The sequence below is a fragment of the Oryx dammah genome, unplaced genomic scaffold (assembly GCF_014754425.2).
Source record: "Oryx dammah isolate SB20612 unplaced genomic scaffold, SCBI_Odam_1.1 HiC_scaffold_13, whole genome shotgun sequence".
Classification (NCBI taxonomy): domain Eukaryota; kingdom Metazoa; phylum Chordata; class Mammalia; order Artiodactyla; family Bovidae; genus Oryx; species Oryx dammah.
Genome location: NW_024070197.1, coordinates 52,214,668 through 52,240,481, shown reverse-complemented (window position 1 = coordinate 52,240,481; position 25,814 = coordinate 52,214,668). Strand labels below are relative to the sequence as shown.

Sequence of the window (25,814 nt, the reverse complement as noted above, 5' to 3'; positions counted from 1 at the left end):
CCTGCGGGATTCTTCTAAGGGTTAAGTGAGAGAATCCACCCTCAGAGGCAGGGAGGGATGTTTTAGTTTGCTCACAACTCAGCACTTCAGGGTCTGAGTTTACTGCTTCCAAACAATCCTAAGTCCAAAATGTCCACATTACATGGTCACATGTCAGCTCCCATCATAACCTTTGTGGATTTATGGACGTTGAAAATAAAGAATTCCATTCACAGGAAGAAATCCTGCCCCACTAGAGGAACATGAGTGTGGGTTCCACTGTTTAGAAGTCTCTGCATGTTTGAAAGATTGCCCAGGCAGTCTCCAGTGAAAACCTTGGATGATGACAAGGATTGAGGAGGCGATGGGAACACAGAGGGGAGGGCATGGTGGGGTGGGGGACAAGGGGCTCTGCCTCGCACCAGGGAGCAAGCCAGTGAAACTCAGTGCCTGAGTCTCCTCACCTATCCAGGCAATAACACACAGGTCTGTTTCTAGCAAGAGGAGAGGCTGGCCCGGTGACCGGCAGATGGCGGGCTTCCAACAGGGACATGCAGATCAGAACTGACAGGATAGACTCGATACAGGGAGTGGACAAAACCTGCTGCCTGCTGCCAGGAGACTCCCCTGCAGGCTCCCAAACTGAGCAGACCCCAGCCCCAGGGCTGTGTCTGCCACTAGCATGTACGTGCCCTGGGGGAATCCCCTCCAACCAATCCTTCTTCTAGAAAACGACCCGGTTTTGTCTGCCTCTTTCCACCTCAGGTGGTCAGGCGACCGTGACGCACAGGGATGGAATAGAAGATACATAGATAATCCTGGTTCAGCCTATGATCTATGATCAGCTACATCCTGACTCCTGGCTTCACTAGCGAAGCTGGGTAACTGTGGGCAAGTTACCAGTCTGTGAATAGCAATGTCCCTCGAAAGTGCCTATGAGGATCAGGTGAAATTATGCATTAGCGTTATCTATTTAACTTGTATTTATAAATTACACCTTCAATAATGTAAGTGTATTTATAAATATGTTATACATTAACATCATTATAATATAAATGAAACTGTGCAACTGATCATTAATGAAGAACAAATTACCCTCCAAACTGAAAGCAGCAAAAATCACCCACTTCACTCCTGACTGCAATCTGGGCAAAGTTCAGTGGAACCAGCCTGTGTCTGCTGCAGGAGGCATTGGCTGAGACAGCTCTTCTGGGGCTGGGACTCACTTCCAAGATGGCACACCCATGAGGCTGGTGGGCTGGCAGCACTGGTTCCTCTCTGTGAGCCCTCTCCATGGGCAGCTTGGGCTGGGCTCTAAGAACAAGTGTCCCAAGAAGATGGGGTGGAAGCTGCCAGTTCCGTGACCTCCTCAGGAAAGGTGTTGGACAGTGTTCACCCACTTGTCTCAGAGCCCAGATTCGAGGGGACCTGCACAATCTCTTCTCTCAACGGGGCTGTTAAAGAACCTTGGGTGGCATTCTACAACTTCCATAGCACTTAAAACAGCTCAACAAGTTAGAGGCATTCTTCTCAGGAGGGAAGACACAGGATACCAGCAGAGGATGTCACCCAACTCCCAGCTCCAGGACGGGGGAGGGGTCAGGTAGGCAGTGCCCGCTACAGCATACTGTGGAAAGTGATTGTTCGTTCAGCTGCTCGTTGACCTCTTCCTGCTTTCAAGTATGGAGTTTTGTGTAAGATTTATTTTGAAGACAGACCTCCCCACAGTAACCCTACCCCTCAAAAAATTCACTTTGAAAATGACCAGAGAGTCCACAGTACCTGCGGTATGTGGAACACTGGACAGGTTAGATCCAGATACAGGGGGAGGGAGTGTAGCAATCCCCACTTGGTTATTTCTGCTGAGTGCAGGGGGTGTGAGGACTAAAGATCTGGAAGCATCCTCTGCAAGCCAGGTGCTTCCCTGGAGCCTGTGGGGGAGGGCAGATGGCAATGTGTGGCCACGCTCCCGAGGAATAAAAAGAAGAGATGCAGGGAAGGACCCTGTTTTGCTCCTTTGGCCAAAATGCAGACAGCTTCATTATTTCATACTGGTATCTCATATCTGGCCCTGGTTCCTTAAACCCCAGTGCAGTTTTCTCAAGCTTGGCCAGTAGGAGTGCTGGGATCTGTCACTGATGTCTGCTGTGGGTGTGAACGGGGAGCTGATTTGCCCCATGTTTCCTATCCCCTGCACCTGATTATGGTTTCTAAATGTTGCTCTCATCTGACATTTATCTTCTCACCAATATCCCTCTTCACAAACGTGCGCGGTTGCAGTTTCAGCTACACAGGCTCTCCTTTCCTGGGTAGCTGACCCCGAGCCTTCCCTACTTGCAGCCTGTGTCATCATGTCTCTTTCTCCCTCTGCGGCACCTGAGAGGTCTGTGTGTGTCACTGGAGGGGAACCGGGGTGGCCAAACGGTGGCTGAAGGATGAGGGGAGGGCACACCTACAGAAGTTGTGGCGGGAGCCCTCCCCTCAGAGTCTAGGGGGTTGGCTCCCCCACTTCCTGGCAGCTCAGGGGTTGGGGGCTGGGTTGGGGATGGTGCAGTGTGAACAGTGCCGTCCTGACTCCTTTGCTGGAGGTTAAGATACAGTCATCCCTTGGTATCTGTGTGACTGCTTCCAGGAGCTGCTGTAGATACCAAAATCCACTCAGACACAAGTCCCTTGTATAAAATTGTGTCATACACTCGGCCTTCCATATCTATGGGTAATGCATCCTGTAGTCAAAATTCTCAGTTGGTTGAATCCAGGGATGGTGAGGATTCAGCAGGTGTGGACAGCCAACTGATAATGTAGGAAGCCGGCAGGGTTTTGGGGGCAGAGGCTGGGATCCAACTGACCACCTCACCTGGGTCTGGAGCCTTGAACAAGCTGGTCACGCCTTCTGAGAGCCCCGTTTCATCTGTAAGTCGCCCATCTGCTGGTGCAGGTAAGGCATTCTCAAAAGGCAGAGCTCTTGTCCGCTGGGATGTGCAGTCCTGGCCTTGGGGAGCCTCCAGTCCAGACAGCCCAGGTGTGAGATGGGGGCAGAAGTGGGCTGAGACCTGAAGTGACCATCTGTACCAAGCCAAGCACTGCCAGAACTGGCTGTGGGGCCAGGTGGGGGGACCACTGCCCCCTAAGTGGACTTACTCTTCTCATTTGCAGAAATGGGTAGAACGCTGTGCACTGCTTCACAGTTGAGACAGTGTGTGCTGGGACCTGGGCCCACAGAGAACATGGCACACATGTTACTTGTCTGCGCTGGGTGGCCAGAATCCAAGGACTAGGATGGACCTGCTCATCTGCACGTACTGAGGGGCCACTAAGTGCTACCCTGAGCAGTCCAGAAGCTGATTTTAGACATAGGAGACACATGCTGAAACACTCAAAAAATGATTTCAGTTCAGTTCAGTCGCTCAGTTGTATCCGACTCTTTGCGACCCCATGAATTGCAGCATGCCAGGCCTCCCTGTCCATCACCAACCCCCAGAGTTCACTCAAACTCACATCCATCGAGTCAGTGATGCCATCCAGCCATCTCATCCTCTGTCGTCCCCTTCTCTTCCTGCCCACAATCCCTCCCAGCATCAGAGTCTTTTCCAATGAGTCAACTCTTCACATGAGGTGGCCAAAGTACTGGAGTTTCAGCTTTAGCATCATTCCTTCCAAAGAACCCCCAGGACTGATCTCCTTTAGAATGGACTGGTTGGATCTCTTTGCAGTCCAAGGGACTCTCAAGAGTCTTCTCCAACACCACAGTTCAAAAGCATCAATTCTTCGGCGCTCAGCTTTCTTTATAATCCAAGTCTCACATCCATACATGACCACTGGAAAAGCCATAGCCTTGACTAGACAGACCTTTGTTGGCAAAGTAATGTCTCTGCTTTTGAATATGCTATCTAGGTTGGTCATAACTTTCCTTCCAAGGAGTAAGCATCTTTTAATTTCATGGCTGCAGTCACCATCTGCAGTGATTTCGGAGCCCCCCAAAATAAAGTCTGACACTGTTTCCACTGTTTCCCCATCTACTTCCCATGAAGTGATGGGACCAGATGCCATGATCTTCGTTTTCTGAATGTTGAGCTTTAAGCCAACTTTTTCACTCTCCTCTTTCACTTTCATCAAGAGGCTTTTGAGTTCCTCTTCACTTTCTGCCATAAGAGTGGTGTCATCTGCATATCTGAGGTTATTGATATTTCTCCTGGCAATCTTGATTCCAGCTTATGCTTCTTCCAGCCCAGCGTTTCTCATGATCTACTCTGCATAGAATTTAAATAAGCAGGGTGACAATATACAGCCTTGACGTACTCCTTTTCCTATTTGGAACCAGTCTGTTGTTGCATGTCCAGTTCTAACTGTTGCTTCCTGACCTGCATACAGGTTTCTCAAGAGTCAGGTCAGGTGGTCTGGTGTTCCCATCTCTTTCAGAATTTTCCACAGTTTATTGTGATCCACACAGTCAAAGGCTTTGGCATAGTCAATAAAGCAGAAATAGATGTTTTTCTGGAACTCTTTTGCTTTTTCAATGATCCAGCAGATGTTGGCAATTTGATCTCTGGTTCCTCTGCCTTTTCTAAAACCAGCTTGAACATCACGGTTCATGTATTGCTGAAGCCTGGCTTGGAGAATTTTGAGCATTACTTTACTATCGTGTCAGATGAGTGCAATTGTGGGGTAGTTTGAGCATTCTTTGGCATTGCCTTTCTTTGGAATTGGAATGAAAACTGACCTTTTCCAGTCCTGTGGCCACTGCTGAGTTTTCCAAATTTGCTAACATATTGAGTGCAGCACTTTCACAGCATCATCTTTCAGGATTTGAAATAGCTCAACTGGAATTCCATCACCTCCACTAGCTTTGTTCATAGTGATGCTTTCTAAGGCCCACTTGACTTCACATTCCAGGATGTCTGGCTCTAGGTGAGTGATAACACCATCGTGATTATCTGGATCACAAAGATCTTTTTTGTACAGTTCTTCTGTGTATTCTTGCCACCTCTCCTTAATATCTTCTGCTTCTGTTAGGTCCATACCATTTCTGTCCTTTTATCGAGCCCATCTTTGCATGAAATGTTCCCTTGGTATCTCTAATTTTCTTGAAGAGATCTTTAGTCTTTCCCATTCTTTTGTTTTCCTCTATTTCTCTGCATTGATCACTGAGGACGCCTTTCTTCTCTCTCCTTGCTATTCTTTGGAACTCTGCATTCAGCTAAGTAATGCTAAATAAAATCGTCCATGCATAGTGACAAATTTTAGAGAACATACAGAAATCACAATGCAGAAAACACAAGGGTTAACACTGCAGCCTGGAGAAGCGCCCAGAAGACAGCTCATCCTGGAGGGCTCATATGGATTCCAAGGGAGATGAAGGAAAAAGCTCTTCCTTAAATTCAGCGTCTTGTCCATCCCTTCCTAACCCAACATTAGAAAACATTCTCTTCTATTATCCCCAAATTCCTTTACATTTATTTTTATGTTTAGATACTTAATTAGCCCGGAATTTATTTTTACATGTGGTATTATTTAGCATCACTGATATAATGCACATGAATTTGAGCAAACTCCGGGAGACAGTGAAGGGCAGGGAAGCCTGGTGTACTGCAGTCCATGGGATCACAAAGAGTTGGACACAACTTAGCGACTGAACAACAATGATTTAGAAATCCAAGCTGCTTTATTCACCCTTCAAATTAACAAATGTAGAGGAGATCCTGTCACTATGTCCATTCACAGCTGAGCACGTGGAAGCTCAGAGAGGAGGTGCCCGGCAGTGGCAAGACAGATGCTCTTGGCCAAATCTGTGTGGTTCTGAAGCACGTGTGTTAATGCTAGCTGTGTTTTCATACTGTGCAGAGGAAAGACCAGAGATAAATAAGAGGCAATGTAAAGGCTGTTTACGCGGTGGGGTGAGGGATGACACCCTTTGTACAATACTTCTGACAGCCCCAAATTTCCAGAGTGGAAAAATCTAAGTGATGGCGAGCAGTGAACCTCAAAAGAAATAGGACGTTAGAACCAGCCAGGCCTTAGGAACAACACGCTTGACCCTCTCACTATAAAGCCGAGGACACAAATGCCCAGAGAGGCTCCACGATATCATAGGGACTGACAGCGGAGATGGCACAGCCCCAGGACCTGGCCCCCGTGCAGAGCGGAGGCTGGGTTTCTGGAGAGGGTGCTGCTCCAGCGTGGTTGAGTGTCCTCGCATCGCAGGCAGAGCTGCACCGCCGCTCAGCAAACAGGATGGGACCCAGGAGTCACGGCAGAGCCACTTAAAAAGGTTCATGCAGTCTCAGCCCCTTGTCAAGGCTCGTTTTCCATCACTCTCTTATTATGTGAATAACACAATGATGACACTGACAAATACTCAAGAACCCTGGGAACAAAAACCTGGGTCCCTGATGCCCCTTCGGGCAGAGCTGAGAACTCTGGCTCCAGGGCGGCCCGAGGAGGGCAGAGGGCAGGCACGCACATGATACATCGGGGGGCTATTTCAGGCCCTTGGTCCTGTCTCCTACCTACCAACCTACTGTCCCAATATGAAGACAATGAATGCATTCAGATTATCTGATATCAACATACCTGGGTTCTTCTGGCTAAAAGTGACAGGGAGCCCAGCAACCTGGCCCAGCCCACAGGGGTCATCCCTAACATGCAAAGCTCAGCAGTGTGAGGAGCTGGCTCCAGGCTCACCGGACACCCAGCCCCAGGAGCGAGGCACGGACACAGCCTACCCCTCGGCTCTGACTGATGGGTCCCTTCATTTCTGCGCACGCATCAGCAGGCAGTTCTCAAGGCTAGGGGACGGATGGTGGAGAGCACAGGCAGGGACAGGCTCACTTCCTAACCTCCCAGGGCGCTGCTCCAACGGTGGCAAACCAACAATAAAGACATCAACAAAAACTCAGCATGTCAAACGCAAGAAGTGTTCTGGGAAAAGGGGGAAACCCAAGGGGAGTAAGGAGTTCAGATATCAGGCCACTACTCTGGACTGGGTGGTTAGCTGGTCTGGAATGGCCAAGATGAACACAATTGACCAAATGACACCAGCTGAGGGACAGGGGTGTATGGTTCGGGCAGAGAAAGGTGAGCCCAGAGGCCTGACAGTCTGGCCTCCGTTAAGATATCCTACTCCCTGCTTTTGTTCACGAAAATGTGGAAAGAGGCAGCATTTAACGAGGAAATCTAAGGGTCGAGTCTCTTCCCAAACTCTCCATCAATGAGAAAATGCTTTTTCAAACAGAGACTGAGTGCCTTGAGAACATTTTCTTCAAAGCGCTGGCAAGGCCTGCCCCCTTGAGGCGTAACGATGGGCTCAAACCATGCTCAGTAAGACCTTCTGGTGAAAAAATAAACACTTCCAATGAATATACATTTGAAAAAAATAAAATAAAATCTCCACTTAAATACTTATCTTGACTTTTCACCCAGGATCAACTGCAAAAGCGCTTCTGTTTAGAAAGCACAGTTCAGCCAAAGTCCAGCTTGATTTTAGGAGAGAAATGGAGGGAAAGATGCAGAGAACACACAGCAGTGGGCAAATGAGTGTGAGAGCATCTGTTTTGCCTCGTCTGTGACACAGGCTGGGACCACTCACTTTTCAAAGCCAGGATCTCCTAGAGGCAGAGCTTCCTGCTGTGCGGGGGCAGCTGGCCGACAGTGGGGATGGGGCGGGGTGGGGGGTGGTCACCCAGAGGGAGGAGCCCGGCTGCAACGGTGAGGAGGGGACAGAGGTGAGACCACACGGCCAGGGGGTCCCATCGGACTGGCCGCCATCTCCAGCATCAGGGCTGAGATGAGATGAGCAGACTGTGCCCCGGGGATTGGACTGAACCCCCTGGCTTCTGCGGGTTGACTGCACCTTTTTCCCTCTAGCAGTGCGAGGCCAAAAAGCTAGGAACAAAAGGGTCATTTCTGGTTCCACCCTGCTGTGCCTCTGCAGCTGGTCCCTGCCAAGGTCTCTCCTGGCAGACTCTTATGCCTCTCAAGTTCAGAATGCAGACCCCCTAGACTGCTGTCAGAATTTACTTCTGTTTGTTTATTGCCCACTCAGTCCCCTCAACCAAGAAACCAGCAGGGCTGTGACATTCTGCAGGCTGAAGGACCAGGATGCGCCGAAGCCTGAATATGAACTTCCTGCCTCCAAGAGACTCCAAGCGCCTCACGGGCTGACTTCCTGCCCCCAGGAGACACTGGGCAGCAATTGAAGCTCTGACTTCCCAGAAAGGACCGAATTCAACAGCAGCTCAGGCAGCAATGGCTCCACCACGGCCCGCTATGCTGGGCTCAGAAGTTTGCTGGGGACCGGAGTGGCACGTCGTCATGGGCCAGCAATGGCCGGTCGATGGTCAGGGAGTGGCTCTGTGGTGTGGCCGCCCACCAGATCACTGGCTCTCTGCTGCCTGGCCAGCACCACCCTCACTGTGTTGGCACCCAGGCGGAAGCCCTGCAGGCAGGCGATGGCCTGCTGGGCCTCGGCCGGGTCCCGGTAGTGAAGGAAGGCCCCGTGCTGCAGCCCCTGCCAGGTGAGCCGCCAGGGCGCCACGCCCAGTGCGCTGAGGGCCCGCTTCAGCTCATTCACCCTGGCATCCCGGGGGAGGTTCCCAATCTGAACAGAGCTGGGAAGCACAGAGCCCAATTCTGGTGGGGCCAGGTTCCGAGGGCTTCTGGTGGCGCCCGGAGGGCTCCGAGGCCCATCCTGGAGGGTGACGTCCTTCCTAGCCTGCTCTTCTCGGTGGCGCAGGCTTCTGAGGATGGGCATCTTTCCCAGCATCTCACAGCTGATCTGAAAAAGCAAAGCAGTTCCAGCTATTCTGGGGGCGTCCAGGAGGGACCACGGCTCAGTCCCAGGGAAGAAGCATCAGTCATGCAGGAGCCTCTGCCACATGCGCTTGCGGAAGACTCAGCACCCTCAGGCCAGCTGTCTGCCTCTGCCGCTCTGTGTCCGCCCTACAGGACACAGCACCTGTTAGGAGCTGGACGGCTTTCTCCATATTCCTGGGGGCCCAGAAGGCAGACAACGAGGCGTCCTATGCAAAAGTGGAGCTAAGACCACTGGTGTGAGGGTTACAGGGTTGTAAATGGCAACTGCCCTGGAGACCTCCCAGGATAACAGGGCACTTTCTACCTCCATATCTGTCCCCTCCCCGACCTATACCTTGGGTGGGGTGAGGTCTTTAATGGGGCCATGGGGATCTCCTACCCCTCCTCCTAAGGGCCAAACCCATCTAGGCATCACCAAAAAAGCACAATTAAGGCAAATGTGGAACAGAACGCTATACTGACAACATTTTCTAGAAATGGGTCATCAGGCTACAAAACAACGGATTCTACACACAATGTTATACCTCAGCCAGTAGGACATTCATACAAAGGACGCTTTTGGCTTTTTGGCTAAGTTGATCAAAGAGCACTTGTAGCAACGGAGGTGACAGAAGAGGCCCAACACTCGAGGTGGAGGCCCTGTGCTGTGCACCAGGGGCCCTGGGGGCTGAGCAGGGGCAGAATTGGTCTTATGTGTCTTAAGGAACCACACGGCAGAGAAGGAACTCTCTCCACCAGAAGCCCTCACCAGCACTGCCAGGAAGACAAGCTCAGGTCTTTTTGACAAATCATTCTTTAGAGGTGCATTCTGGCTTCTGTTTGGGGCATAAAGCATGTAAACAATCAGTCACCAAGGGAACTCCCTGGTGGTTCTGTGGTTAGGATTCCTTGCTTTCATTGCTGAGGGTGCAGGGTCAATTCCTGGTCAGGGAACTAAGATCCCACAAAAAAAAAAAAAAAAATCAGTCACCAAGAGGCAAGCAATGGTCCAAATGCAGGCTTCCAACAGACATGAGTACCTCAACACAGATCAGCACACAAGATGAACAGGTCTAATTTGTCTACAAAAATAAATAGCTCAAATAGTACCAGAGTCCTCAGTATATTCAGAATCACATGCGACTTAGGGCAATGGTTCTTATCCTTGGCAGGGTGTCAGAGACCCTGGAGAGAAGCTGAGGTTCCCTCCCACAAAGGAATCCCCTACAACTGTGTACAATATCCCAACCCCTGTGCATGGACCTCCAAACTGCAAGAGACACACAGGTCCCAGGTTGAGAATCAATGGATTAGGATAACATTGAGAAGAAACAAGAACACCCAAGCATGTCAAATACCCTCTCAGAGACCTAGAGGCTTCCAGCCCCCACTGGCTCCCACTCCCAGTGCTATGCAGGTAGGTGACTCCACCGCAGCAGAGCCTCGCCCGGGGGTTAGAGCCTCCCCAGCCAGACGCTGTTCTCGTCACTGGCACAGCTGAGTCAGAAGCCGTGCGAGTCTTCAGAACAGAGCACACTACTGCACAGAGAAAAACTTCCTCCTCCTCACATTTCCCACTGAAGTGAAGTGAAAGTTGCTCAGTCGTGTCCAACTCTTTGCGATTCCATGGACTGTAGTCCATGGAATTCTCCAGGACAGAATACCGGAATGGGTAGCCTTTCCCTTCTCCAGCAGATCTTCCCAACCCAGGGATCGAACCCAGGTCTCCCACAAAACAGGCGGATTCTTTACCAGCTGAGCTACAAGGGAAGCCCAAGAATACTGGAGTGGGGAGACTATCCGTTCTCCAGCAGACCTTCCTGACCCAGGAATCTAACTGGGGTCTCCTGCATTGCAGGTGAATTCTTTACCAACTGAGCTATGAGGGAAGCCCCACTGCTGAGATGCAAAAAGAAAACAAAAACCATGTTTTTGCCATGAAGACACCCACAAAATAGGGCCAAGCTTCCTGATCAAAGGGCATTTTCCTCCACTAGAGGCTCTGTGTCCCAAAGAATCCCAAAGACGTCCCGAGTCCAGCCAACCTGACTCCCTCCCACATCCCTGGTCTGCCTTCTTAAGGGGTTCAAATTCTTGCATTCTTTCACACTGTTTAGCCGCAAATTTAAACTGCTCACATTTAGAGTCGTAAGGATTTCTTAAGTTACTGGATCATTTAGAAAGGATGATCAAATTTAAAACAGTAATCACAGTCAGATGAAAAGTGTGTCTATGTCCTTGAATGGAAGAACGAAACGTTGCCCCAGTCCCCGCACCAGCAGTGGAGCCACCAAGGCCACACCTCCTGGTAAACACAGTGCCTCCGCTGGGCCCGCTGCAAGGCTGTCTCGGCCGGACGACTACCCCTGAGGCACTGAGACTCCCGTGATTTTTGCCCAGTGGGTCCACAGGTAGCTGTGCACGTTCTCAAGAAGCCTGGCCCCGTGGGGCAAGGCTCCACACTCACACAGCAGACATCCATCCTAGAACGTGTGTGAAGCACACGTGCATCCTGTGCGCGTCCCCGGAACCCGCTGACCTGAGCCGGCACTCGGACAGACTGCAGTCAGCGGCAGGACAAGGGATGCCCTCCAGCACACCACAAACCTACGGAGTCCACAGCATCGCCATGCTGACACACACGAAGGGGTCTTGGGAACGGAAGTGCAGAAATGCAAGCCTTTTATGTAAAACTGCTCATTTTGAGAGCACTGTGTTCTTTAGGACGGCAAAGCTCAGCGTTAGTGCCCTCTCTGCAGCCCTGCGGCCCCACGCCCCATGAGTTCTAAAGGAAAAGCCTCTCTGATGAGGGGGCCTCTGCTACTTCACTTCCCCAGCCCCCTGGCCCCCGTTGTGCTCCTTGTGGAATGGCACATGTGGGCTGATGGAGGCCCAGGGGTGACGGCCTCTGAGAGCTCAGTAGACAGGCTGGATTCCCACACAGGGACCCGTAGGGGTGCTATTTTTCCTGGCTGGCAATTAGGAACATTTGTTAGGTTTTTTGTCAATTTGCCATGTGAAATAAAAGATTTTGCTTGTTAATCAAACAGGAAAAAAAATTATGCCTTCTGTAACTAATCATTCCATTTAAAAAGCTGGTATAAAGCAAAATTGGCTTTTTTCTATGCCCCAATCACTTCTTGCTGAAGCACGCAGATGGCAGTCATTTATGAATACATGTTCCCTTTAGAGATTAAGTTTAAAACCTGTCCCCTACAAATGCACACTAAACCCAACACAGTCAGAAATCTGACTCTCGAGGCATCTGCCACCAACCCAAGACGACACTGGCTCTAACCTCACCCCCGGGCCACACTGGGGTCACGTGAGTCTATGTGGGGAGCGTCACAGAAGGCTCAGGACCTACCGTATGTGCCCAGGAGCCAGCCTGAGATAGCACCACAAGAGGCACTGAGCCGCCCCCACCACCTCCCCGTCCCCGAGGTGCTCTGGCTGCATACACTGCGAGGCCAGGCAAGCTTCTGGGGGCCGGAGGACCCCGCCTTCACAGGACCCACACGGGGACGTCCAGCTGGTGGCAGGACTGAGAACTCAGGATCCACAGTGAGGGATTCTCGGCATGGCCTCACTGACGATTAGCATCCCCCAGGAAGATGGTGAGTAAACCGAGGTCCCCGCAAGCAGGCATCGGTGTGGCTGAGGGGTCTCAGGAAGCTGTGGCTGGACTGTTTCTCTTTCATCTAAGAGGGATTATATTCATCTAACACAACTGATAACCTAACTTGTTCCTGTTTTCATCTTTTTCTTACTAAATTATGGGTATTCTCTGAGGCAACCATCTCCTCTCCCTGGCGAGGCCCCCAGAACCCTCCCTCCCTGCACTGCAGCTGGCCCTCAGCTATGACGAGCGGCCCCTCTGGCACATCCTCCCAGACCACATGCTCAGCCCTGAGCACAGCCCCTTCACTCCCACGGCTGGTGTCTTGGCCACCACTCCATCTAAACGGAGACTATGGGCCCGGATTCCAAGGAACCTTAAGTTCTAACCACCCTGAGGGATGTTTCAACAGTCATGAGGATGCGGTACCTTCTCTCTGCTCTCACCAGGGGTGATTCCAGCAGGAGCACAGGTAGGTTCTGCAGGGAGACCCTCGGGGCGGGATGAGAGCACAGGATGTCCCCTTTGGGCCATCCTTGGCGGTGGACACTACTGATTCCCACGCCCAGAGGAAAGCGGCCTTCCAGCCCTGGATGACTCAAGTATAAGGAATGTGAAATATGGACAAACATGCTAATTTGACCAAGAGTTTCAATCCAATTGGAGCACAACTTCTCCAGCTTTCTCAGTAACTCTGGCTATTTTCCAGCAGACAGCATCATAACCTAGAGGTTGGCTTCCGGGGTCAAACTTCTATTTCAGACCAGTCTGTGATGCATGCTACTGCCTACTCTGGAGAGAAAGTCACCATGGCATCAGCTTATGAAGCTGTGGGTGCTGCCTCCCCAATTCCATTCTGCATGGAGGCGCAGATGGCAGTGAGAAAGTCGGCTCACAAAAGGAAAGCCTGATGATTAGGGCCATGTGCAGCTGGGGTGGCAGCAGACAGCGCCTAGAGATGAACCCAGCTGGCAAGTAGATTCGAGGGGCTGGCTCTCCTAGTGGAGCTGGCTACCTCCCACCGCTATCGCTGGTGCCATGTGCAGACCTTGGATCCTGCCTGCTTGGAGGATCTCGTGGGCTTCTTAAGCATGTTCTCCAGCCCACGCCTGGAGCCTGATTCAGAAGCTGTTGTTCAAAAGCTCACAGGTGGCTCTAACACACAGCCACGCAGGCCTGGGACAGCAGTCTGACAGAGAACACAGGGAGAGGGGGTGTCTGTGAGCCACGGGCCGGCGCTGGCCTTGCTCCACCTCATGGCGACCCACCTTGGACCACGCGATTCCCGCTGGCTTGGGGCGCTCACACCCTGTGGTGATGACTCGAGTTGGAGTGAGGATATAGTCCACAGTGAGGTCGTGGTCCTCGAGGAGTGCTTCAGGTATGTCGACGACCTGGTCGAACAGAAGCGGGTGAGGGAGCTGCTGGGGATGCGGCCTCGGCCACGTTCGCCGCGCCTGTCGATAGAAGGATGATGTCCCCCAAACCCGTCCTGCTCCAGGCTGAGCTGCCACGCCACCAAGCACATCCGGCCCGGGGAGCCACACCGGACACAGTGCAGAGAGAAGGCAGAGGCCCAGCTGCCCCGCCCCGGCCCTCACGCTCCATGCCCAGTGGCAGCTCTGCTTGGCCTGCTCCCAGGAAGCACCTGGCAATCATGGACGATGGTGACCACTGGCGTCCCCTGGCTGACCGCTCCCATCGACACCATCATGGCGTATTCAAGGTCGGCATAGCCTTCTCCCTTCCCAATTCTCCAGCCTAAGAGGCAATGCAGAGAAGCAGCACGTGTGGGTTCTAGGGAATCAGGCAGGAGCACACTTCTCATCGTGGACTTGGGGGAGTTCAAGGGGAAGTGCCATGCAGGACGGGTGCCTCAGATAACACACAGTCACGGAACTTGGCAGCCTGTGCACCTTTACAAAGGAAGTAGAGCTCGCACTTACATGAGCTTTATGTTAACAGATCCACATTTAAAAGAGACGGAAGGGTAGTTTCTAAAGCACTAAAAACAAGTTCCTACTAAAGGCAAATCGTTTTCATTGTGCAGGGACAGCGGGAAGTCTGCATCAGGGGCCGGACATGAACTGGCTCAGCCCTGCCTGAGGTGCTAAGCAGGGGCCTCGCTGGGAGCCTGGCGCCTAGCACTCTGCCACTGCCGGTGCCGGTGGCACCAGCTCAGGCCCTAGTCAGGGAACTAAGAGCACAGCCCGCAACTTGCAAGGAAGCAGTTAAGGCAGGGCTATGTCGCAAATTCACAAATGCGGCACAAGAAAAGGATCTGTTATCTGAAGCTCAAGGACAAGCTAAGCAGGGGGAAAGGACGCAAGACAGTGGATGTGAGCGCGCTGCGAGCTCCCAGTCAAGTCCAGTTACTCCCCTCAGTAGGACGCCCAGGCCAGCCAGGAGTTCTGACTTCTATGTGACAGCAGCACCATCTCTGAGCACAGAAGTACCATCACTCAGGCATCCTTCTAAGAGTCAGACCTGACTGTGCTACTTTTACAATGAGAAGTGTTCAACCATGCATGCAAAGAAGACAAAGACAATTCAATAGCAGGGTAGCAAAGGGTACAAACAGACCAGAGAGACAGGCAACCGTGTTCACAGGAGAAACATTCAAGCTCACCCAAATCAGATGTAAATCAAGAGGCAACTCAAACATCATTGCTTACTATGAGCAAAAAGTGAGGTGTGATAATCCTAGTTATTAACAGGGGGAGAGAGAGGCAAGGCAGATGGTGTGCGAGGATGTGAGGTGGGCACCCCTGCTGCAGTGTAACTTGGCGACATTAGGATTTAAGAACCCACTGGTCCAGTGATTCCTCTCCTAGGAGTCATCCCGGAGAAGGAAATGGCAACCCACTCCAGTGTTCTTGCCTGGAGAATCCCAGGGACGGGGGAGCTGGTGGGCCGCCGTCTATGGGGTCACACAGAGTCGGACACGACTGAAGCGACTTAGCAGCCGCAGGAGTCATCCCACAGGTAGTCCTCAAAGGCCCCCTCAGGCCATAGGACATGACTACACAACACCCTCTGCGTGTCTGCACACAGAGGGTACCCTGAGGACACAGGTAAAGCGTCTGTAACGGCAACACGTGGAAAACAAGGAACCCAGAATTGTAACATCCTGCTCCTAAGCATCTCACACAGTAGCTCAGAGCAGGAACAGGGAAAGAGTAACTTTAGGGTGATAAAGTTAAAGGCTGACACTGAAAAACACAGTGCTCAGGGTTGGGAATGAGAGACTTGGAGCACTTCTCACCAACGACTTACTGGGAATCGCCAGCGAGTTACTGGGAACCTACTGAAGGAAGAACGTGGCTTTGGCTGATACACTTCCAAAGAGAGATCTGGGGATGAGCATCTCTGGACAATCTCTTGGCGGGAAAAGAAGAAAGAGAACGCTTTCCTAGTGGCAGAGGCCCCAGCCGCACACACAGGTAGTCCTCAAAGGCCTCAAAGGTTCAAGTCTGCAATGCACTGACCCCGTTCCAGAGCAGCAGCTTGTTCCCGACAGCACCAAGCCAAGCCTGGAGCAGGGCAGGGCAGACGGGAAGAGACCCCAGGGAACGAGTCTGAGGGCAGCTCAGCCCAGCTCACAGGGTGGCAGGGTGACCCACGCTGTCCCGGCTCACAGGCTCGCGGGGAGAAGCCTCAGGCCCCACAGGCAGGCTCAGGACACCCCGCACTGACCAGGAGGCTACTGCTGCACAAGAAAAAAGAGGTTCAGAACCCAGCGTTTCTCCGTTTACTGGAGGCTCTCCAAAACCAACTATTTACTGACACACTGCAAATAAATCCAGCTCCAGTTCCAGTTAACTTAAGAACAGAGAGGAAATCTTTCACCACCTGAAAAGAGATGACCTCATGTCATTTCTCCTGTTAAGAAAAAGTGGAAATGCTGTAAAGGTGTTGAGTGGGGATAAGAGTGGGAGGGACTGAGTTAATTCTTCAACATGAGTGATAGACGCAGTGGTTTCGAGGCCAGGCATGCATCCAGAAAGCGGAAATTACTCACTGTCATCATCTGTAAGGCGACCGGAGGGCTGGGGGAACAGCAGGCTGCAGAGTCAGCGGTCACATCTCAGAGTTTCTGTTCTTAATCTTACCTTTTTCAGAAACAGCCACGGACCCCACCACAACTAAGTCCACAAGGACCTTGGAGTCCAAGCCCACGGGAGTGCTGTAGTTCCTCACGCCCTGTGAACAGACACGCGACCTGAGAGCTCCCCACACAGCAAGACTTCCTGCCTCATAAGCCACGGGGAGGTGCGCTCAGGCTCTGAACTTCCCGCGGGAAGCAGGTGAGCCGCCCCCCACCAACAGCAAACGACGCGGCATCGCGGAAGCAGTAGGTCAGGAAACCATGCATCAGAACCATTTTAAGGCAGTTCCCACAATTCTTCACCAGGGGGAACTGACAGCAAAATGAACAGGACTTTCATTTCATAATATTCAGTAAATCATTTTCTCCCAGGAGGCAGGAGAACACAGTGATTAGAACCCAGAGTCGAGAGTCACAGGAACTGGGTCCAGACCCCTCCTCTGCGGCCTCAGCAGAAGGAAGCTCTCTGAACATCAGTCTCTTCCTCTGTGGCACAGGGACAACAGCCCTGCCTCGTCCCGCACGTTGGAATGAGGTGACAGAGCGCAGGCAAAGCATCCAGCATGTAAGACACGGCCACTGAGCATGTGGGACATGTTAGTTCACCATGAACACTGGAGGCCTCTCTGCATGAACAGCCAGTTATTCAACCAAAGAGCACCCAAAGGACACCCACTTATCCCAACTAACACGGCCTGAGTGGAGGCACAGGGAGGCTACTGCGGCCACGACTCTGATGACAGGCCCTGGGGACATCTAGGGAACTAGAGTTGGACACTGCAAGGCCCAGTACCCGGCAGGAGTGGCCACCGGACAAGTGACAAGTACAGGACAAGTGACTGGTCCAAGGAGCAGTACTATGATTACCTTGGGGTCTCCCAACAGTCAAACCACAGTCATTGGCCCCAGGTGCCCCCACTGTGGGAAGGCCTGTCTTTCCTTAAGCTCACCACACCCATGCAGCAAGGTGTTTCTTGCCCATGGCTGGCATCTTCAAGCTTGTTTCAGGGGGCTCAGAGCCTGGCAGCCTTGGGGCGCAGACATTGGCATCAGGTCTTCTGTGCTATAACCCGTCTGTCAGCCCCCCTTCTCTCAGTGGTCAGCCTCACCTGCTCAGCCTGACCAGACAGAGCATGAGCAACCAGGGGTCTCCCTGACACTCCAAAGTCCTGTTCTATTTAACCGAGAGTCACCGGAGGGGCAGAGGGACTTAGGCAGTGAGCGACCCCTCTATCTTCCCCCTGGCGTGGTCCCCAGAACACTCCTGAGGCAAAGAGTAAATGCAGAGACAATGGTGGCAGACACAGGCGGCTGGGGCATGACAGTGGCAGGAGGCTGAGGCGCAAACTCAGCAACGTGCCTGCCGTGAAGTAAGGCGACATCACAGTCTCCTAAAGTGACATACACAGTGGCAGCATTTCACCACTAAGCTTTGGCCACCTAAATAATCGTACTAAATCTGCATCTGCGTTAGACATGTCTTTATGACTCTCTATTTGCCATTTTCCTCTACCACAGAGAAAACAACACTCTGAAGTTCATGACCCTGGATCTCTGATTTCTAGCCAGTAACTCATGATATAAAAGAGCCCAAACACTGTTCAATTTGCACTCAAGCTCAGTCGTGAGAGCCGGCCTGGCTTTACTTTGGCCGGGCCATACTTTCAGGAGCGCCCACGAGAGACCGGCCAGTGCTGGCGCGTCACAGAGCCTCCTGGGAACGAGCTGAGTGTTGGTCGCTTTTCAAAGGGGAGGGGATGCTGTGAAGGGGGACACAGACCATTGCACCGGCACCACAGCCACAGCTGACCTGGACTTCAGTACGAGGAAAAGGGCTGCTTTACTGTCCAGAACCCAGGATTGTAACTGACCAGATTCCCTGCCAGCCCTCAGAAGTGTGGGCCCGGGTCTGTGGCCACGTCCACCAACTGCAGGGGAGCATGTGGTGGGCACTTTGAACAGTGACCAGAACCAGGGTCATCTCTTATATTCTCACATTTGTTTTTCCTTTAATTTTTTTCCACACGTTTTGTTATCTTACTTTATTATATGTATTTTTGTATGTCATGCCAAATTCTGTTTTTGCAATAAGACAGATTAATCAATAAATGACAATAAAGCAGTCACTTGTTATACACTAGACTTAGGTGGAAAAATCCCTTTTAGAAAGGTATTTCTTGATGCTCCATTCTCCTTTTCACCAGACTAGGAATCAGATGATCTGAGGTCAACTCTAGAACTCTGAAAAAAGTCACCAAATTCTATTTCTTTGTCTATAAAATACTAGACAAATTTCATTATAAGGCACTCTAATGTAATGTTTACAGTATACTGGTTTCATGGCATTATGAGGCAGTAAAAAAAAATGTTGTTAAATTACTAAAGCCTTTATTACTTCAGCACTTGGTGAGACAATTTCCAATTGAACATATTTTGGAAATTCTACTGTTTCTGGTGGTATCTGAGAAAATGCTCTAGGACACTGAACAGCATCAAAAGTTAACTCTAGAGGGCGCCAGAGTACCAGAAAATTGGCTTTTCCTTTTCTCTTTCTTACCAGGAAATTCACTATTTGTCACCCTGGTGCAAAAGAAAAATCAAGTGCCTGGCAGCTTTTCTTCTGGGCTCCTGTAACGACAAGATTGCTGAACACCTCACACTACGCTTCCTTCGGTTTTGCTAAACACAGACTTCAACCCTGTGGCGGAGTCACACCATTCTAACTCACCGGAGGGCATGGCTGAGAGTGGTTCTTCCCTGCGGCTGGCGCTGCTTCCAAACTCACCTGAGAGGTGGCACATTTTCTCAAGATGTCTTTAGTTGCCCCAGGGGGTGGAGTAATCTTATTAAACAACCCCGTTCTCAGTCGTGGTGTTGGAACCAACAATGTTTTTTTGCTCTTTTAAAAGAAAAGACAGTAAATAAATTACAAAATTTAACATGGGAACTTTCTTATGTACTGTTTTAACATTTCAGGAACAGAAGCAAGCTACTATTACCTGTATTTTGGGGTATGTGTCAAGAAGATGAGCTGGTTTGCAAACTCAGCTAAATAATACTTGGGCACGATTTTACTTAAGAACAGTTTACACTGCCCCGACTCAGAATAAAGGGGCAAGGGTTTGTAAAACTTGCTGTTTCTATTCTACTTGCCATTCAAAATTGTTCCCAGTAAAAATGATGATGCAAATCCAAAAGAAGTCTGTCCTGAAGAAAACTCCAACCATCATCTTGCTTGCCTTATGCTCCTCGAATTAAGCCCTATCCAGGTACAATGTTTTATTTTGAAGCCACATTAAGACATTACCCCATCAAGCACTTATATCTAATTTGCTGCTCAGTAAATCAGTCTGAGAGATCAGTACCCATTATAATCAAAATTTTACACTGACTTGTGTCAATAGCCGTTTTCTTCTATTTAATTCTCAAATGTTTATTGCAAGACCCAGAGCAGAGGTGTTCAGAGTGGGGGCCCCTGGGCACCATTTGACATGATCAGAGGCTCTGGGGTGGGGCCCAGCAGCCTGGTTTAATAAGCCTACCCAGGACTCCTGATGCACAGGGTAAGTTTGAGAACCACGGCCAGGGACACTGCTGCAGATTATACAAGGGTGGGCCAGGAGGCAGTTATAACATTTTAAGCTCTTTTATGTAAAAAAAGCATATTTTACTTTTTGAACAGGAGATGACAGCCTAAGACCAATAAAAGTCCCATAAAATTACAGTTTGGCTTTCTTAAATAAAGGTTTTCAACCCCAAGAAGCATATTTCAACAGAAGTAACAACAGAGGTGGGTGACTTTGTCTGTAGTCTCCAGACTCTGATGTACTGCCCAATACTCTGCTAACCCATTGGTTGCAAACTAGAGGTCCCTGGGGAGCTCTGAGGCTCACCAAAGTCCAGGTCCATTCAAGTCTGACTCAGAACTGGACCTCAGCAACAGTCTTTGAAAGCTCCCCGGCAGGTGCTAACTTACAGACAGGATGCTCAGACTGGAGGTCTCACAGCTTCACCAGTGCGTTTACCATGACCAAGTTCTCGTAATAGCACCAGATGAGGGTCTGGGGCCGAGCCTGGGAAGCTGTACCCCCAGGCATGCTCTGCGGCCATGCACATCACCATCCTAGCCTGATCAAGTATGCACCCCCCCAACCCAGGATGGAAGGTGCCTGCAGAGCAAGGCTTCTCAGGAGTTGTAGGGAAACTGAGTCGCCACCTGAGGCCCAGCAGCATACAGCAGGATCCCACAGACCCCACACTGCCCCAACATCAGCCATTAAATGAAATGAAGGCTGTCACCTGAATGGTACTGCTTTTATAGTTTTGTTTATATTTAATTTACATGTGTATTTTGATTTTACAATCACACTGGAGCTATGAAATTAAAATTTATGCCAAGTTTTATATTATGCCTATTAAATGAAATTATAAATTAAGGCAACCCTGGGGGGAATTTTTCTTCTTGAAAAGGGACCTGTTATATATTAGAAACAGTGTTCTAATTCATGTATTTGGGGAACTCATTTATCAGATTTCTTACTTGTAAGTCATCAAGTTTCAAAGAATTATAGTATCACAAATGTAGTAGAATATACATATTGTAATTGTTCTCTTCTGGAGAGGTACATCAACACCTTTTCTCTTTGAATTCAGACACGTTCAGGACTTCTGATCGACAAACAATGAGAGTTCTGAATGTCCTGGGAAAAACAACTCCACGGACACATTCTGCATGGAGGGAGTCAGAACCCTCCTTCCAAACGCAGGATGGTGCCCACTCATCAGCCACCTGCGGCGGGCAGGCTGGCCAGCAGCCAGGGCTCCGGCTCAGGGAATGGGATTACCTGCAGCGCCAGCAACCGGACACCTTCCAGTGGTTTATCAGGGTCCACTTTAAGTTCCTGCGTTCTGGCAAAAACCTCGAGGTCTCTGATGTTTTGGCAAGCCAGATAAGAGCCCTGGTTAGGCAGAGAGACAGAGGTGCACTTACTTCAAGGACGAAGAAACGGGCGTTTTTCTGGGGAGCGTCAGGGTTGACTTTAATGGTTCTGGCCATTTTGAACGCCTGCAAACGTGGGAAATGCTCGGCGGCCCGAGAAGCACCCTGTTTTTAAATGCAAGTGCATGTTACCAAGAGGCCACTGCCCTGAGCCACCTGCAGCCTGATGCTCCAACATCTCCCCCACACAGGCGTGGGGGCCAGTGCTGAGACCAGGTCTGGAGTCACCCGAGAAATGTCTAAAGGGGCAGCCAGGGTACAAAGGGCTTAGAAGCCAGCCTCACTGGCTGGGGCTCCCTCTCAGAGTACGTCGGCCCTTAGGAGCCAGTTGTGTGAAAAGGCACCACAAGGATCGAAGGCTTCCAGCCGGGAGAAATATTCTACTCTGTACCAAATGGGAAGCAGTAGCCTCAGTACCACCTCAGGGCAAGATGCAATTCAACCACCAATCCTGCACAGAAAGGCAAGAAGCGCTTGAGAGTGCGTGTTAAGTATTAATAACATGATGAAGGACATCTCTAAGCATAGAGACATCCTGGCCAGCTGGTTCAGATTTCACACCACTCACTGTTCAGCGAGTTCAAATTCAGTGTGAAGCGGGGTGGTAACTGTCTTACTACTGTTACTCATTCAGGAATATCCCAATTTCCTTGTGAATGTTCCAGGAATGCTTTAGTACCTTGAAGTTGGGAATCCTGTGATGAACAGGCCGGGGAAAATCAGCTAAATTTTGTGATTCCATGTAGTCCCAAATCTGCTCACGAATGTCCTGTTTGGAAACACCTATAGCAATAAAGGGTGTGACTAATAAACACATGGATAGGACCCCCACAGCACAGCAGTCCCAGGGCCTGTCTGCTCCCACTGCATCCTCAGCTCTGCCACGCCAGACAGAACCTAGGGCTTCTGACCCTTACGTCGAAAAACCAAGGCCGGTGACACTTTACACCTCAACAAGTTGTTATAGTCCAAACACAGTGTACATTTAACATAACCCAAGTGCTTAATGAAGCCTATTCTATCAACCTGTAGCAGCAGGACAAACACCACTCAAGCCATGGACCCAAGCATTCCTAAGTCCTTTCTTGGAGACACGAGTCCTGCTCAGTCAAGGCTCTGTGATCTCACTCTGTCTGTCAGTCTTGAGACAGCTATGATTACTTCCCTCCTTCGGCAAGGCCTGTTCGCTTGCCTGAGTGATGTGTAAGCCAGCTGCTACTTTAGATTACCTACTGCAATCCACTTTATTGCGAGAATCTATTCTAGATCTCATTTTGGAAATGAATTTTTAGGCAACAAATATTCCTTAATTATTTGATTAGGGAAAGCCCTTAGAAATCTTGCATTACCTACATGCTCCTCTTGAAATGGAGAACTACAAAATGCAGTTTCCAGTTGAGTGAGAAAAAAAATAAAAGTGGCACATTAATATAAACGCATTTATATGGAGTTTTGTTTCTCTTGGTCCAAAGGGCTATCCTTGCACCTGTGCAGAAGTTTGCACCAAATCACTCTGCTGTGACATGGCACCTCTCAACACCTGGGCCGCAGCTTCACCCTCTCAGGTCCTCAGTCTCCACTGAGTAAAGGCTGCTCAAAAGTGACACAAGGCAGCAGTCCCACAGCAGACCTGGAGCCACCAACCCGGGCGGTAGGATGTGACTGGCGGCTGGCTTCTCACCATAAACATTTATGAATTATGTGACTTTGTATCTTGTGAATAAATTATATTTTAAATAACTTCTTTGTAAATGGAGTTTTAAAACACACAAAGGCATCTATATAATGAAGAGCCTCTCTCACTGTCTCCTGAGTACCGGGTCCCTTCCCGAGACAGTCAGTTGCATCCGCTTGTCCTGATGAATTTTTCCCCAGGCATCTCAGGCTGCTGACAGGAGACACTCCACTCCTGTCGCCCATTCTCTTTCCCTCAGAGGGCGCCCGAGACAAGCAGCTACATATACTGCACTGAGTTCTGTTGCTGTTTACTTATTATCCTGCAGATTGGCCTGTATGGTACATAAAAAGCACCCTCACACTTTTCTGCAATTGCACAGTATTCCACGATGGGGGTAGGTCAAATTTTATTCAAGCAGTCCTTGACTGATGGGCAGGGGGGTTTCCAACCTTGCTACTGACACATGCCTTTACAGACCTCGCCAATTTAAATGATTTATTAAACATTTACATGTAGTTTTATCATGTTCAGGGCCAGAGCCAAAGGTTTCCAGTGCTTATGCCCTCAGGCTAGACACAGATCCCCTGGAACACCACCCATACCAGGCCCTTCACAGGTAGACCCCAGAGCGTCCTGGAACCCACTGCAAACACTCTGGTGCCTCTTGACCCTTCTGAACCACAGCAGAAATCAAGACTGCGGATTCACATGTATTTAGGGAACAAGCATCTCCAAGGACGCAGGACTACAGTGCTGTAGGCCTGGTTAAGGCCATGTAGGTAGCTTCCAGGACTTGGCTTGTTCTTTCCTGCTGGGAGCTCTGCATTTTCTGGTCTCCGCCGGAAGTCTGTTCTATTCCCTGTCAGTCAAACCCTCACTCTTCAAGGCCTAGCTTTAGCACCACCTCCAGGAAGTCTCCCCTCCATGCTGCTCCAGTGCTCTGAGGATCCCCGACACCAGGTGTGGAATGAGCTGCAAAGCCCTGTCATCCGCTTCAGCCTCATCTCCTGCCACCCCCCACCATGAATTTAAAAAGTGGCCCAATGTTGGTCCCTGGCCTCACACATCTGTACCCCTGTCTTTTTCAGGTCTTTGTACCTCCTCTCCTGTCAGGGCTAGCTGAGACAGACATTCCTCCTTTGGGACCTCTGATTCTTAAGGAACCCAAAACACCCTCACTGTCTTTTTTTTTTTTTTTTCAAAACAGAAACCATTAAAACAAATTCCCTGGTGGTGCACTGGTAAAGAATCTGCCTGCCAATGCAGGAGACACGGGTTCGATTCCTGGTCCAGGAAGATCCTACATGCCGAGAGACAACTAAGCCCAGGAGCCACAACTATTGAGTCTGTGCTCTAGAGCCGGGGAGCCACAACTGCTGAAGCCTGAACCCTCTACAGCCTGTGCGCCACAAGGAAAGCAGCCTCAATAAGAAGCCTGTGTCCTGCATCTAGAGAGCAGCCCCTACCTGTCACAACTAGAGAAAAGCCCCTGCAAATAACAAAGACCCAGGACAGCCAAATAAATAAACAATTTAAAAAAAAATCTATGACATTACTTTCACTAACAACTCAGAGGTCCAACAATGTCCCCAGCACTGTGCAGGTCGCTGTGTGGGACCCAGGAATTGTAGCAATTGCGGCCCTTGCTCCAGAGTCAATTAATCATCACATCTGAGTGACTCCCATTTAGAAAGCAGTGGGCTAATGGCAAGGGGAGGGAGAGAATAAAAGGGCAGCGCCCTGCCCTTGGAAAGTTACCAAAACATGGGAAATAATTAGGATAATAAAAGGCGACATATATTAATGTGAGAAATGCATGAACCCTGTTCTGTAACTGCCCGTCAGGTCAGCCTGGGTCTCCCTCCTCCTTCTACCTCTAGCCCCGAGCACAGTCCTGGCACTTGGCAGGCAACTCCAAAGGTCTTTGTTACCATTCCACCGAGCTACCAGCACCTGTTTCCTGTGCTGTTCCACGCTGCCCGGCCAGTAACGGAGGAGGGGATTTATTCACATTTCTCCAACTCGGCTTTAATAGACCGTGGGGGAAGCGAGAGCCTCAGTACCATCTTTGCCAGGCAATCCTGCAATCAATCACCGAAGCTCAGGGGCTCTGGGGCGAGCCTCCTCAGGGCCTGGGGCAGACGACACAGGAGGCAGCGCTCATCGGGGGGAGGCGGGTGCGGAAACGGACACCACCATCTACCCAGAAGGTAGCCCCGCTTCTTCTACCTACTCCACCGACAGCGTCCCAACCCCGCTCAGAACCCTCGGAGACCCCGCCCGTCCATGTCCCCTTGTTTCTGGCGGTTTCTCCGCCCAATCTCCGGGGACTCCTCCGCGACCCCTTGCCCTTCCCTCACGTGGCCCCTCCGCGACCCCGGTCCGTCTCTCAGGCGGCCCCTCCGCGTCCCCTGCCCGACACTCAGATGGCCCCTCAGCCTTCCCTGGCCCGTCTCTCAGGTAGCCCTCAGCGTCCCCTGCCCGACTCTCATGTGGCCCCTCCGCGTCCCCCGCGCGTTTCTCAGGCGGTGCCCGGGGCCGCCCCTCACCCGCCCTCGGCTCCATGGCGACGCTGTCAGTGTGCGACACCTCCCTCGGCGGAGTCCCTCGCGAAGTGACGTCACCGGTGCGCGCACTCCCC

General features: G+C 50.8%; 1 protein-coding gene across 2 annotated transcripts; it reads right to left on the bottom strand.

Moving 5' to 3' along the window:
- Positions 1-7,979: 7,979 nt before the first annotated feature.
- Positions 7,980-25,814, bottom strand: MTHFSD (methenyltetrahydrofolate synthetase domain containing). 2 transcript variants are annotated; one of them, XM_040253960.1, is made up of 8 exons: positions 25,723-25,814; positions 22,175-22,278; positions 21,487-21,600; positions 19,282-19,395; positions 16,501-16,591; positions 14,037-14,149; positions 13,657-13,782; positions 7,980-8,752 (listed from the first exon to the last, which is right to left on the bottom strand). In XM_040253960.1, exons 1-8 carry the CDS (start codon positions 25,736-25,738, stop codon positions 8,288-8,290), a joined length of 1,143 nt encoding a protein of 380 aa, XP_040109894.1. In that variant the 5' UTR covers positions 25,739-25,814; the 3' UTR covers positions 7,980-8,287. The 2 variants fall into 2 exon arrangements, with proteins under 2 accessions (XP_040109894.1, XP_040109893.1); XM_040253959.1 differs by lacking the exon at positions 21,487-21,600 and adding an exon at positions 21,341-21,454 and having other exon boundaries at positions 25,723-25,810.